The following is a 14,642-nucleotide window of genomic DNA, read 5'->3' on the forward strand; positions in this document are numbered from 1 at the left end:
TTGTCTACCGATATGATTGCTGCCCCCTGCTGCTCTCCTGTGTTGTAGCTGCTTGTGTTTTTGTTCGATTCTCCAGTCAGCCGCAGCTGCTTGTTCAGCTTGATCTATGGAGTCGTGTTTTATGTTTTTGGTCATTATAACTGGTTACATCAATGTTAAATTCCATATTATTCAATGAAGTCTCTTTATTTCTTAGACATTTCTGCGAGTGAGAGCAAACAGACAAACACGGCTTAATGGTAAGTAAAAATTCTAATACCAGTCCATCAAAAGTGAGTATTGTGTAATCAATAACCTACAAAATATTGTATTAGATTTTCATACTGAACTATTCTTTGAAATAAAATGCTAGAAGTTCAGTTAAGTTCTATTTTCATCACAAGTGCTTTATCAAAATGATCATATTAATATAATAATAGTGTTTGTGAAGACATTTCTGTGTTACTATATGGCTGTGACCTACAGGATGGGAAATCAGCTTTCAAGTACTGTGCACCGATGATAGTTGAAGGTTATTCTTTGTTATTCTGGGAGCCGGCGCTCCCAGCCCTTTGTCTGAAATTAAGTGTTGAATGAAAGACATGACATGCACCGTATCATATCAGATGTAATCTGTTTACCCCTGTTTTCCTGTCAGTAGGCACATATTAGCCTCAAGCCAAAATCACAATGTCACACAGTCTTGGTTGTAATGCTCAGCATTTAAAATGTCACCCATTCTGAAATAGCTAAAACTAGCACACATTGGCCAAGATAAACAGAGCAAAATACAATTAAAAAAACAAATATCAGCATACATTTTGTAGGTAGGTACAATATTGAGCAACAAAGGGAAATTAAAAGCTGGAAATCGTGTAGATGATGAAGTCTGTGTGACTGTGCTTATGTTGTGAATTCATCTTTAGTATAAAAATGTATTAATGTCACAATTAGCAGAAAAATTAATATCACAAATCATTAATATCATTAATATCATAAGTACTCTCCTTCCCCAAATTGTGTAGTCTTTAGAAAAGAAAATATATTAAAGAGACCTGAAAGCGCCACTTTTCTGGAAATTAATCTGCATCCAAAATGCACTAAAATATAGCACCTCTATTTAACCTCTTAAACTCTTTTGGGGCATCCAATTTTTAACATTATGATAAAAATGTCACATGCTGCAAAGCAAGTGCATGTGCTGTTGTCATGGACATCTGCACAGTCTAAGCTTCCTGACCTAGCACCCACATAAGCAGAAAAGGTCAATTAACCCTTCACCTCTTGATATGTTAACAGTTGATGACCTCTGCTGGTGCAGGTGCTACGCCAAAGAGAAAGCGGCCCCGTTACGGCCCCCTTACAGCGGCGGCTCCTACCCTGCCTGCTGCACACAGTCTGGTAAGGGCCCCACCCTCCAGCCGTTCAATAAATATCCAGCTTGTCTCCCATTTTTAGATTTTTAAATGATTTTTAAACTTTAAAATGTCACCCATTTTTAGATTTGTATTAAACTGCTTTTGAAATAGGCTGATGATTAAAAATAAAATATATAAGCTGTGCATCGTATTACTTAAAGGCCCTGTCAGAAATGAATGGTTGATGCTTTCTGCAGTCTTTTTTTAAGATGGCCCCATTGATAAGGACTATTAATCTATACAGAGCTGATCATTAAGATAAAAAAGACACAGAGTGTCCCCTGCCGTGGCCAATTAATTCGCCTCTACCTTTTTTTCATGGACTAATGGGCCCTCTCACCATTATCATTTAGTGCATTTTGGATGTGATTAGCAGGGCTGCTAGACCGCTGCTGGGGTTATGACCACTGCACCCTGGCCCTGTGCATCCTAATCAGGTTCCCCACCAAAAATTAATGCCTTGGCATAAATATGCTGTCAAGTGAGAAGACTGTGCAGCTCCACTGAACTTAATTTCCTTTCATGTGTTACGTGTGTGTGTGTATAAATGTATAAAGTGTTCATATTTGTAGACAACACAGCCTATGTGTGAAAACAATTTCAAGATGGGAGATTGTTTAAAATTTTCTTTTTTTTTTTACCTTTATCAACAGACATTCAATCTTTAGATCTGTCCATATGTCCCATAGCAGTGCTTTCACATGCATTCTTACTATAACTTTAAACTAAAACAAGCAGCACAAGAAAGGACAAAATAAACAAGTCACATTCCTTTAGGCTCAGAAAACCACTTACATTTCAGCATTCAGTTTGATATTTCATTCCATCACACAATAGTTGTTGGTCTCTTTCTCTTGCAGCTCGCATTGGCAAGCTAAAGAGAAGGAAAGTTGACGAGGGACAGGTACAGAGTGTGGTTTTGTGTTTTTTATTGTAAAGTATGTGTGTGTGTGTGTGTGTGTGTGTTGGCATTTACCTAAGTTTTAAAGCAGAGGTCAACATCCTGTATCCTTATCCATAGGCCTGAATGCTGCATGCTGCAGAAGGCTCTTGTTTTTACAGATCACAGAGCTTGGTGGAGCCCTGGTTTGATGGGCAGGTGAGAGTGGGCAGGTTATGTCCCCTGGCAGTTATCCTGCTCAGCTCACATATTTGTGATGGATGGCTCAGATGGATTACCTTGAAAGCAGGAGTAACAGGAGCAGCCAGGGGAGCAAAAAACTCACATGTTAATGCATGAGCCTTTCTTGTTTTTCTCACACTGTGTGTATTTGTGATTCTGTAGGTATTCTGTACTGAATATATGATGTCAGAAAATGGAGTGATTCTGTGATTAATCCCCAACCACAAATACAGTACAGGCCAAAAGTTTGGACACACCTTCACATTCAATGTGTTTTCTTTATTGTCATGACAATTTAGATTCTCACTGAAGGCACTACATGTGGAGTTATGTACTTAACAAAAAAAGGTGAAATAACTGAAAACATGTTATATATTCTAGTTTCTTTGCTCTGATTGCTCTGAGTGCTTTGCACTCTTGGCATTCTCTCGATGAGCTTCAAGAGGTCGTAACCTGAAATGATTTTCCAACAGTCTTGAAGGAGTTCCCAGAGGTGTTTAGCACTTGTTGGGCCCTTTGCCTTCACTCTGCGGTCCAGCTCACCCCAGACCATCTCGATTGGGTTCAGGTCCGGTGACTGTGGAGGCCACGTCTCCATTTTTTGTTAGGTACATAACTCCACATGTGTTCATTCATAGTTTTGATGCCTTCAGTGAGAATCTACCAACGTAAATGGTCATGAAAATAAAGAAAACAAGGTGTGTCCAAACTTTTGGCCTGTATTGTAGGTCTAAATGTAAATGTGATGCAAACTGATTAGATTAAGTGATTAAACCGCTCCTTTAAAGGTCCCCTATTATGAAAATTCCCCTAGACTGTCTGTGGTCCTGCAGTGGCTAGAAATTGCGATAGGTGTAAAGAGCATTTTGGCTATTGTGCTTTGCCATTATTCCTGTCTGTGCCAAACGTTGTGGTTGGTGAATGGTATTGATGGCGTAATTTTCGTGAATGCCCCCTCTCCTTCTCATCCGACCTCTCTCCTCATTAGCATTTAAAGCTACACACACATAAAAGGCGCGTCCGGGGGAAATGTCCTTGTGTGACTGACTAAAAGTGGCTTTAATTTTGCTCCAGGGCTTTCGGAAAGAGGTTTCAGATACAGAATTAGGGGACTAACAAGATATAAATCCAAAAATGTCTGGGAACCTTTTAACAAATTCCAAAAAACAAAATGCACTTTTGATTTGGACTGGAGTATGGTGAGCATGTCTAACATTAGGTTTTCTTCCTTGCAAATCCTGCTTATTATTCAGTAAATGCATGTTATTAATACAGTAATGGCTTTGTCCTTTAGGAATTTATCTGTTTTTTATTTAGTTTATGTGTGTGTACTGTGTGTGTTGATTTGTATTCATTTGTGTGTATGTGTGTGTATGTGTGTGTGTGTATACAGAGGGACGGTGTGTGTTCTGGAGAGGATGGATCTGTGGACATCAGGAGGGAGGAATTTGTGTGGAGCGATCAGAAGAGACTACAGATGGCTTCCATTCTCAGGGGATTTAAAGGTGCACTGGTCTCACGTCCCGTCAACAGCGCTGTCATTGACATTAACAGCACCAAACTAATCAATCAACTCTCCAACCAGGCACACAGTCAACTAATCAATCCATCAACTGCTCTATCCGCTTTCACCTCCTAGGCTAGTGTAGGTTAATAAAAGTCTTCTGCTCTTTTAAATAAACACAAGGCTTCACAGTTTTTCTGTCACTTTCTGGAATCAGCACCACAGACAGCTCCTGTTAATAATTCACTAACAAAGACATCATAATCGTGTGACCTAAAGTGATATCACCTTAAATTATGTCAAACACAGTACAGCACTGTGTGGACCATGAGCTGGAATAACCAAAACCCTACCAATGACCCTAAACATCAATTCTGCTTATTGCAACAGCAATCATGTAATGTAAACCACAAAATATTTCCATAATTACTGGCAAGACTGTTAGACAATAAGCGAAATCATTACTGTACCCTTAACTGTGAGTTAACTCAGCAGGTTAAGATTTAGTGAAGAGACCGTCTGTCCCACAATGTCCTCCAAACTGCCATTGAAAGGACAGAAGGAAAGCAGACCAGAAAACACGCTCTTTTATGTGCTTAAGCGAGGGGTTTTGAGGGGAAAATCGAAGGAGATCTGTCTTTGCTGTGAAGTGCCGCGTGTCTCATGTTCAAGTGTCCCCTATTGACAGTGCTCTCTCAGAGGGATTATCTCGTCCAGGAGATAAGTGTGATTTAGCACAGATAAGACTTAGATTATGGTAAGGGGCGCAGTGGCTCGGTATGTGGGAGTGAGGGTCCAGCGCAGCAGGGGGCACTCTCACCAAATCAAAAACATGTTTCTGTAGGTGTATGCGTGTAGGCAGGTTTCAGGCATGTACAACAGTGGTTTGCATAATGTGATTGAAGGGCAGTTGGATTGGTGATGACCCTTTCAGGAGGGATTATATTGGCAGGCAGATTGGGCAGAGCAGGCTGCATATCTACTGGAGGTGAGGATCCTGGGTCGGTCCAAGTTTCTCAGAGGATTCTCTCACCACAGGAGAACCATGACAACACAAACAGTACACACATAGACAAGCCTCTCCACTCTGCAATAATCGTAGTAACCCCCAGACGGCTCATTGGGGCTAATTGGAAGGTTGCCGGTGCAAATGCCTATCCACCAAGGTGCCACTGAGCAAAGTACCTTCCCCAAACACTGCTCCCAGGGACGCCTGTCATGGCTGCTTACTGCTCACCAAGGTGATGGGTTAAAGCCATGACAACAGTTGCACAGTCCACAGTAATCCATGCGGCCTATGTGTGGATCCAGAGCACCACATAATATCAGTTTGTGATAGTAGTGCTTAAAAATATTTCATGACTTTATCTAAAAAAAAGCATTCCTGTCCAATATTTCATAACACCACCTTCAACCACTGCTTGTTAAAAAAGTCATACCTGAATAAAACTATTGTTCTGTATATGTTAAGATCGCTGACTTGCCTGAATCCCCCACCCCTGTACCTGTAGGTGTAGGTATTGTGAGCAGCACCTCTAAGGAGAACCATGACAGTGACGTGGACCTGGATGTAGATGGTGATGACACGTTGGATTTTGGGAAGCCACAGTATCCTTCCTGTTTCAGTTCATAGTTACCGTATAATCTAAGTTCATTTCGTGTGTGGTGGGTCACGTCATCGCACTAAGCTGTGGTTCCTTAGTGTTTACTTTCAGATACACAGATACAGATGTGATCCCCTGTTCAGCAGAGGACCCACTGGAGACAGAGGACAAAGAAACTTTGAGAGGAACAGTTCTGAAGTACGATTCACCCCTTATCACCTCTGCAAGCAGAACAGGAACAGTCCAGTCCGTTATTCATGTGTAGTTGCAGAGCTGTTGTCTATAGTTGTTTGCATTTGTGTTGGTTTCAGTGGCATCTCACCGAACAGCCGAGTGTCTCCAGAGTTCCCCAGATGGAGTAGTGAGGGTGAGTTCATCAGTTTTCTCAGCTTTCTCAGATTATCAGTAACTGTTTCGTTCTAAAATTGGGAGTTATTAAAAACTGGATTCGGTGGTGTGTGATCAAAACGATCTTTTTCTGCAGAGATCCCGTCTACAAGCAATGTAGAGAACAGACCTGACGGCAGCTCGAACAAAAACAGCAACCATGAGACGTGAGCAACTTTTTATATCATGTTTGCTCTTTTCACTGAAAAAAATGTGCATGTAAAACCTAAAAAAAATGGTTCCCATGTGAAATCCTCTGCTGATGTTTCTTTTTCTTTTTTTTCTTTTTTTCACTCTTTGTAATGTGAAGTGAAGTGATTGTCACATGTGATACACAGCAGCACAGCACACGGTGCACACAGTGAAATTTGTCCTCTGCATTTAACCCATCAACCCAGTGAGCAGTGGGCAGCCATGACAGGCGCCCGGGGAGCAGTGTGTGGGGATGGTGCTTTGCTCAGTGGCACCTTGGCGGATCGGGATTAGAACCGGCAACCTTCTGATTATGGGGCCACTTCCTTAACCGCTAGGCCACCACTGCCCCCCCACCACTGTGTGGTGTGGGTAGAGGCCGGTTTCAGTCCAGGCCTCGCAATGTTGTCAGGGTTATGAGGGTGGGCTGGGCAGCTGTACGGCATCATTGCTGTGTGAGAGGTTAATCCAACTGCTAAACGAATGACGTCCTACCCACTCTCCCGTCTCCACTGCCAAACTCACACCCATCTTTCACCCTGGAGAAGTGATGACATGGCACATCTTACCCTGCTGGCAACGTTCTGTAATAGGTTTCCAGGAAGGGGTATTGTCTGGTTCTGAACCACCATACAAGTTGTGCATACCACATATTCCAGGTCTCATCCCAGTAACCAGTGGAGCAGCTAAACACTGCCCTAACCTCTCCCTGTCTGGATACGAGCATGCTGGGAGAGGGTAATCAATCAGCATGAAGATCCCATTAATCAGGAAACAGGGCCAGACTGTTATTTTACTCTTGTAAAAATTGTTTTATTATAATGTAATGTGTTAGGGTGTGTGTGTGTGTGTGTTTATCTCCATGTGCCTTCCTCTTTCAGCCCATGATAAATGAGATGGTGAATGGTGGCGGTGTGATTGCTGCTGAATTTCATGCTCAGTGTCGGCGTGTGGCAATGAATAATTTAATCTGTCTGAGATTTATAAATGACTGTGAAATCTCCTCCCCACCCATCGTCTCCCTGGGCTTTGCGAAGAGCAGCGCTGATTGTGACAGGACGAAATGTGGCTTTTTATAGAGAACTACATTTATTTACACATCTGCAAAATGGAGCGTTTCTGAATTTCATTTTTGCGCCAAAACAATGTATCAGTGTCACACCATCTAATAGGAAAGTGTCTAGGATCCCAATGAGGAATCTCTTTCTTTTCTCTCTCATGGTCTCTCGCACACACACACACACACACACACACACACACACACACACACACACACACACACACACCTCAGGACTAAGACCTCAGTCACAGCTCAGTTTGTCAGAGATGCTCAAATGCAGTTCCTCTCCCTGACAGTTCCACTCCATTCACTGCCATATATTCTTCTTCATGTAACACGAGTATTTATGATGGATTATGCTAAGTGCCACCATGTCAGTGCTGAATTCCATGTAGGTGATGAAATGCCGGAGCAGGATTTGGGGAGCCAGAATTGTGTAATTTAATTGGTGGAGTGGAGATGCATGAGTGGCGATCGGTGGCTGAGGAGGGAATGAGGGACGCGGTCGACACAGGCGACTGCCTGCTGGGAGCTGAACGGCCCGGAGTCCCACGGCTGAGCTGTCTGTAATGCGCCAGTCACAGTGTTTATGCATGCCCCGACAACAAGGCCAATTACAGCCTAAATGCTGACATGTCCACCACAGCCTGGGCTCCTAACAGCAGAATACGACACATTTTCCATCTTAAAGCCTTCTGTCTGGATGCTAACAATCATCAAACTCATCAACAGGTTTTGCTTCATCACAAACAGTGTTTTACTATATTTTATACCACAAGGCCAGATACATATCTGCATTACATTATTTTCAGTTCAATGATGAGAAATTAATACTAACACTCTCTGTACAGCATTTCGAAAGACTCCAGTCTGACAACAATGGACGCATTGAAGAACAGAATACGTGATCTGGAGAAACAGCTTTCACGGGGAGACAGATACAAGTGTCTCATCTGCATGGTGATTACAGTGTGTTTGAGAGAGAAATAGAAGGGTTTGAGAGAGTTTTTCATAGATTATAATACATTTTCATTTATGTTTTTCAAAATAAACATTATGAAGCAATTTAGTGCATTTGTATATTCTATGTTTCTTCAATTTAGACTTATTTAGATTATCTGAAAAAATAATTGCCCACCTATTTTAGAGCATGTGCAATTGAGGAGGTGTTTGATGTAATTAACAGACTAACACTGCCATCTAGTGGTGGCGCTCTGCTATGCAGACGGATGAATCGTACTGAATTTAGATTTACAATTTAAATCTAAATTGTATTTATTAGTAGTTTTGTTCTTCTCGCTCCAGGACTGCTACACCATACCACTCACCTCCATCCAGTGCTGGCACGTGCACTGTGAGGAATGCTGGCTGCGAACACTGGTGAGGCCATGGCTCTGACAACATGTTCATTATTCATTATATATTAATGACAAGAATGGACAAAGATCATTTTCACCTCAGAAGATGTCAAAATATTTGCAATTATCCAAAAGTAATTTTACAACTTTAATCTATCACAGCATATAACAATGTATATTGTATATTATCTGTAATAATAGCTCTTAATTAATTGACAGTTTATAATTGATCTAGAAGAAGGAAAAAACACCTAGAATGGAATTCTAGAGATAACACACGTTTTATATTTTATACCCACAGGGGGCTAAGAAGCTGTGTCCACAGTGCAACACCATCACCTCACCAGGGGACCTGAGACGTGTGTATCTGTGACTTCAGACCGCTGGCCTGTCCCACACTCACCTTCATCTCTTCATCCTCACAGAACTTTCTTAATTGCTCCAACATTTCCACAAGACCCAGTTTTAGCTTGGTGTCCTATGTTAAAGTTGCCAGTTTTGTTGTAATTTTTGCTGGTTTGGCCCCAGACATGAAGATGAAGGTGTCATTAAAATTTACACATACAGCCTTTCATCTCTTCTGATTTAACCAAGAAAAGGTGGTTAATGAAGCACATGTTGTGCTCTGAATGTTTACAAGGTTTGTGATGTGTAGATATGTATTTGTACATATATCAAGTAGTGTTAAATCCTGAGCTTGGGTTTAAAAAATATACAAACCTGTTAGAGAAGACTTAATTTGTATACTTTTAAATGTATTTAAAATCTTAACAATCTGCATTGTGTAATTTCAAATTAATATACTGCTGAAGGAAATTCAGGAAATTATTGTTTTATGCTTTATGAAAAATAGTGTTTAGGTTTCCCTCATTTTAACATGCATTGCCATTTAATTTATTTCAACATTTTTCTTTTTCACTGACAAGCACAGATAGAAAACCAGTCCAGTGCCAAAATACTCAGAATAAAAAAAAAGTCCAGGTTAGTTCAGATTTGTTTGTTCAGATTTTTAATGCTGAATCAGACAAGAAACTAAGGAAAATAATTCAATTCCAGGAAAATTAGTAGTTTAAAGAATGCCATTTTGGAATAATCAGTTCATTTATGAAATATTATAGTTGTCAGTTTGTATGTTTGTAAAGTTTTTTGTCAAGAATGGGAACAAAAATGAATTTATATGCAAATTGGCTTGACTTGCTAAATAAAATAGTAAAATGTCCCTACCTGGTTATGTTGGTTTTGAAGGTTTCTCTTTTTAAATGTGCTAATAGAAGCGTGGTATTTGTTTTAGCAATAGTCAACTGATGTCAGAATATTTTAATTCATCTTATCAGTTGCAGTGGCTGGCAAGGCGCTTCTCGTTTTACTGTACATACAACCTCATTCAAAGACGTGTGAATTAGAAAACCAGATACTATTTGATGAAGATGTATTTTGGATTTTGTATTCCTGTCTTTTTCCAGTCTACAAATAAAAGCATTTTGTGGTTTGTTTATTCTTCGTAATGGTTTCCCCTGCTCTACCCCCTGATGCGCTGCGCCGTCGTTCATATGCACGTGCAGTTAGCCAGGAGGAGATGGGTGAATTTTAACCCAGGATTTACCCAGCCAGGTCAGGCAAATCCTGCTATTCAAAGCATCTATGCCTGCCTCATCCAACCACGCCACTGCCAAAAAAGGAGTCTGGCCCGGATAGGACAGAGGTGCTGAGGGCGGGAGAAGCCGCAGGAGACCTCGGTTAGAGATGTGGTGGTTGGCAGCCAGCAGCCCGGGTCTGCTGTCTGGGACCCGGATGTGTTGAGGGCAGGCAGAAAACAGCCTATGGCCTGAGAATATATACATTATTATATCTGTTTATATTTATTACGTTTATTTAAGTGTCATAACCCTGTCAAGATCCTATTCTGGGCGCACTGATGTGACTGATTGACAAATAAGCAGTTTGAACTGTACATTTTAGTCTAAATCCACCACTTTACAGTTGAAACCGGGATTCTAATAAAATAGTGTTCCACCACACTGTCATATAAATGTTAATTGCAGGTGAAGCACTATATAACGAACGGGTCAAAAAGACGGATACATGATTGGTTGAGCTGGAAAGGGGGAGGGGATGGTTGCTGGTGATTGGCTGAGCTGGCAGGAGGTGGTCAGAATTGTCAGTGACAGCAGACGGTGGCACAAACACAGATCCGCCCAGGCCCTGAGCGCACCTTACACCGGACCACCACTGAGACAAGGTAAGAACATTTAAATAAGTATATTGTGACAAAACTTTGTTTTATTTCATATCATTTAAATGTTGTCTGTGGGCTTGTGCTTTGATCGTCATGATATGCCACAGATATTTACAGTGTCAGAACATGTCAGAAAAAGTATCAAAACCTTCACAGTGGAAATAAAAAGATCATTTTAATTACATAACATGTTAAATTCATGTTAAAAGCAGTTGAGCGAATGTGACCTGCAATTAAATTCATATTCCTTAATGGCTCTGCAATGCTGCCCATAATCTGATCTTTTATGGGTCCAGACAAACCAATTAGACTTGATTCAAGTGCATAGCTGTACAGCAGGACAGGCGAAGCCCCACGGCCTCTGTCACCTTTGGCTTAGGACCAGATAATCTTCTTCATTGGCCTCGCCCGACTTTATTAAGATACTTTACGTGCCGCTAAATCGGCACGTGCTCCACGCTGACCAAGAAAAGCAACATTGCAGATCAATGAAATCTTGGAAAATGGTTTATTGATCATTTTGTCATGTCACAATGAACTCATTAATCAACCATAACCTGGTCACAGTCGTCAGACCAGGCTGCTAATATCGGTTAATTCTGAGGATCAGAGGATTAGCGTCTGAGGCTGATTTTAGTGTGGAGCTGGACAGCAATAGGCTCTGAGCTCAGGTGGGTACGTGAGCCTCCAATCACGGTGCCCAGTTAGCAGGCATCTCGGCTAATCTGACTTCTTCTGAGACGGCCTTTCAAGGTCATCTGGTCCAGATGGATACTGCTGGTGACTTTTTTGAACCAACTGATTGCTGAATAGTAAAGAGGAGCCGATTCCTGGAGATTCGTGACGCTCACCCCCCTCAACTCTCTGTCGGTAGCGTGATGTCGGGACCCAGACCTGTAGTGCTGAGCGGCCCCTCTGGTGCGGGCAAGAGCACCCTGCTGAAGAGGCTTATGAAGGATTATGAAGGAGTCTTTGGCTTCAGCGTGTCTCGTAAGTAAGAGCGTGTGTGTGTGTGTCAGATCTGAGCATGGTGCAACTCAGCTGATGAGACCCGATGCTTCCTTCCTCAGATACTACAAGGAATCCCCGGCCTGGCGAGGAGGATGGCAAAGGTAGGGTCCCGCCCACAGATTCACCCCCAACAATGATCTGAAAATGAAACATAATTCTGAGCAAAAGCACTTCGCCCACAAAGGCTAGCAGCTAATTTCCCATGTGCAGGAGGAAGCGAGGCAGCCATTGTAGGTCCTAACATGCCCGCCACTCCAGCCCTCCTACGTGCCAAACAGCCTCATCCCCCTTGCCCATAATTCCCTCCCACTCGCTCAATCCCTCCACCTCCTTCTTGAAGGTCTGACGTGAAGAAGAAGTGCTTTTTCTTTTACTGCCAAGTGAAGCACTGGTGCTTCTTACTCCCAAGTGAACTGGATCAGTGGTCTTCACAGATTCTCCCCCCCTGTGTTGTTTTCTCCATAGGACTGAATTGCCTCCCAATGCTTCTGGGGGCTACCTTACTGCCTGTAGCAGACGTCCTAACTTCTGAATCATCTGAAGGTGTAAATCTCTCATCCTGATATTTATAGTGTTCTCATGAAACAGCACATTCATATTTGCATTATGAGAGTGATGGGGGTTACTTTCATCTTCCTCATTGTTAAGCCTTTTTATACGATTCCACAACACTTTGAAGGTACAATCAGCATAGACAAAATCAACAATGGCACTTTGCACTTTGGAGTAAAAAGCTTTTGAAAATAGCCCCCTGCATCCCCTAGATCCAGTAGGCTGCTCCCGTGTCCACCCTCCTTATAACAGGGCTTATAACAGACACCACTTTTAGGATCATTATCAGCTCAACTACTGTCATTCTTCCTGGTTTAGAAGGATTTCTTTGTCTTAAGTACTACATTGGCCTTAAATATCTAAATCTCCAACTGGTACGATGGAAATCCTGTAATAAACAGAAGTTCATATGTTTGGAAGATGACTGTGTTGGTGTTGCAGCCTTGTTGGGATGAGGGTCCTTCCTGTAGATGTGTTTGTGACCTCCTTGTCTTGTATTGTCTGCAGAGCTCCCTGTTCTGTAGTAGATCCCCTCTGACTGTGATGTTGTGGAGGAATAAGACCACCCGGATGGTATGGACACTGCAAACATACTAGTGATACTGAGAACCCTGGGTCCATCTGACACACTTGGTGTGAGAGGAGGAGCTTGTGTGGTGGTGATAAAGCCCCTTTCTCACATGCCACAGCATCCTTAAAGGATGTCATTAAAATGCCATTGCAATGTTCATAACCAAATACATAACAAGCAAAAAAAATCTGTTATTTAGTTATTGTTTTTTTACAATTATATTGCTACAATCTGATTAGTTTTTAAGGATTTTAATTATAAGCAGATAATACACTGTCCCTGTCTCTCTCTCTCTGTCTCATCTATCCCAAGATTACCATTTTGTCACCAGGGAGAAGATGCAGGAGGGAATCGACAACGAGGACTTCATCGAGAATGCTGAGTTTTCGGGGAACATGTATGGAACCAGGTATTAAACACAGGATTAGTGTGGCAGACGTGAGCCCTAGTTAGATACGTTACAAATGGGTCATGAGGAGGAGGAGGAGCGGCGATGAAGCTTTGGCTCCTTTTCAGGGCATGGCAGTCGCAGCAAAACACATTTAATCTGCTTCTCAGGTCTCTTCCAAAAAAAAAACATATGGCACAATCCTTTAAATCCTTTAATCTGACTTCCGTGTGAAGAAATGTTAAGTAAACTTTCACAGCAGTACGGCACCTTTTAAACCAGTGGTATTTGTAATGTTCTTCCTCTCGCCAGTAAGTCTTCGATTGAGGATGTTCAGGCTCAAAACCTCATCTGCATACTCGATGTTGACATACAAGGAGTCAAAAACATCAAGAAGACAGACCTCAACCCCATCTACATCTCCATCCAGCCACCCTCACTGGAGATCCTGGTACTGATATTCTATGGCCTGTATGTAGCGTTATTCAAGACAAGCATTTGACAGGAATTTTATGCTCTGACTCTTCAGGAAAAACGTTTGCGAGACAGACAGACGGAGACAGAGGAGAGTTTACAGAAACGCCTGGAAGCTGCAAGGATTGATATGGAGCTCAGTAAGTGGCTATAAATTGAAACAAGGAAAATAAACTGCAACAGACATTCTGTTTAGACGTTTTTATTGTTATATTTTTAGGCAAAGAACCTGGGGTATTCGATCTGATCATCATTAATGATGATTTAGAAGAAGCCTATGAGTTGCTAAAAAGTGCTCTTATGGAGGTAACATGAAACTGATTGATAAATCACCTTGCTTTTGAATCAGAATTGTTTGTAATGCCGTCTGGATCAATGTTCTCTCTCAACAGGAGATTCAGAAGGTGCAGGACGCCAATGAATAAGAAAAAAGCCTTTTTAAAAGCAGCCTTCGGGGGAGAATGGCAATGCTGGTTACATTTCAAAATTGATGCTTTGTTTTCACACTCACTCAGTCAGTACTATCGATTATCAATGTGAATGTCCATTTTTTTTTTTCAAATTATACTCTTTACATTAAATGTTACATTAAAATATTGTATTTGTATTGGTAGTGTTTTGTTGCATAATTGTTTAGCTTTATGTGAAAAAATACTTTTGTTCTTTGGAATATGAAAATTAAACTTCGTCATACTGAACACATGTTAGTATTCTGATATTCTATTCATTCCATCTGTCTATTCTGAGTAAAACAGTAGTCTTAGTAAAAAGCCCTCCATGGAACC

At 41.5% G+C, this 14,642-nt stretch overlaps 2 protein-coding genes across 6 annotated transcripts in view; both read left to right on the top strand.

Moving 5' to 3' along the window:
• The window catches only part of rnf220b (ring finger protein 220b), a 35,031-nt gene extending 25,094 nt beyond the window's left edge, over positions 1-9,937 (top strand). For 3 of the 4 annotated variants that reach the window (XM_029001167.1, XM_029001169.1, XM_029001168.1), the window contains exons 6-16: positions 197-239; positions 1,279-1,380; positions 2,258-2,301; positions 3,914-4,025; positions 5,536-5,632; positions 5,740-5,826; positions 5,940-5,995; positions 6,113-6,182; positions 8,119-8,227; positions 8,573-8,647; positions 8,927-9,937. In XM_029001167.1, the coding sequence (XP_028857000.1) occupies positions 197-239; positions 1,279-1,380; positions 2,258-2,301; positions 3,914-4,025; positions 5,536-5,632; positions 5,740-5,826; positions 5,940-5,995; positions 6,113-6,182; positions 8,119-8,227; positions 8,573-8,647; positions 8,927-8,998 (867 nt within the window). In that variant the 3' untranslated portion in view covers positions 8,999-9,937. The remainder of the gene's footprint in view (positions 1-196; positions 240-1,278; positions 1,381-2,257; positions 2,302-3,913; positions 4,026-5,535; positions 5,633-5,739; positions 5,827-5,939; positions 5,996-6,112; positions 6,183-8,118; positions 8,228-8,572; positions 8,648-8,926) is intronic. The other variant, XM_029001170.1, reaches the window with a different exon arrangement.
• Positions 9,938-10,791: 854 nt separating this feature from the next.
• guk1b (guanylate kinase 1b) lies at positions 10,792-14,557 on the top strand. Of its 2 annotated transcripts, XM_029001190.1 has the most exons (9): positions 10,792-10,864; positions 11,736-11,851; positions 11,932-11,973; positions 12,338-12,415; positions 13,308-13,404; positions 13,696-13,834; positions 13,913-13,997; positions 14,078-14,163; positions 14,250-14,557. In XM_029001190.1, the coding sequence occupies exons 2-9, from the start codon at positions 11,740-11,742 to the stop codon at positions 14,280-14,282; spliced, it is 672 nt and encodes a 223-aa protein (XP_028857023.1). In that variant the 5' UTR covers positions 10,792-10,864; positions 11,736-11,739; the 3' UTR covers positions 14,283-14,557. The 2 variants fall into 2 exon arrangements, with proteins under 2 accessions (XP_028857023.1, XP_028857024.1); XM_029001191.1 differs by lacking the exon at positions 12,338-12,415.
• Positions 14,558-14,642: the final 85 nt, after the last annotated feature.

The sequence above is a fragment of the Denticeps clupeoides genome, chromosome 13, assembly GCF_900700375.1.
Source record: "Denticeps clupeoides chromosome 13, fDenClu1.1, whole genome shotgun sequence".
In the NCBI taxonomy this organism is placed as follows: domain Eukaryota; kingdom Metazoa; phylum Chordata; class Actinopteri; order Clupeiformes; family Denticipitidae; genus Denticeps; species Denticeps clupeoides.

Excerpts from the sequence above, each read along its gene's own strand:
- guk1b (XM_029001190.1), top strand. The coding sequence starts at position 11,740 with ATGTCGGGACCCAGACCTGTAGTGCTGAGCGGCCCCTCTGGTGCGGGC. Across the intron at positions 11,974-12,337 it reads TGGCGAGGAGGATGGCAAAG|GACTGAATTGCCTCCCAATG; the intron begins GTAGGGTCCCGC and ends TTTTCTCCATAG. Across the intron at positions 13,405-13,695 it reads GGGAACATGTATGGAACCAG|TAAGTCTTCGATTGAGGATG; the intron begins GTATTAAACACA and ends TCCTCTCGCCAG.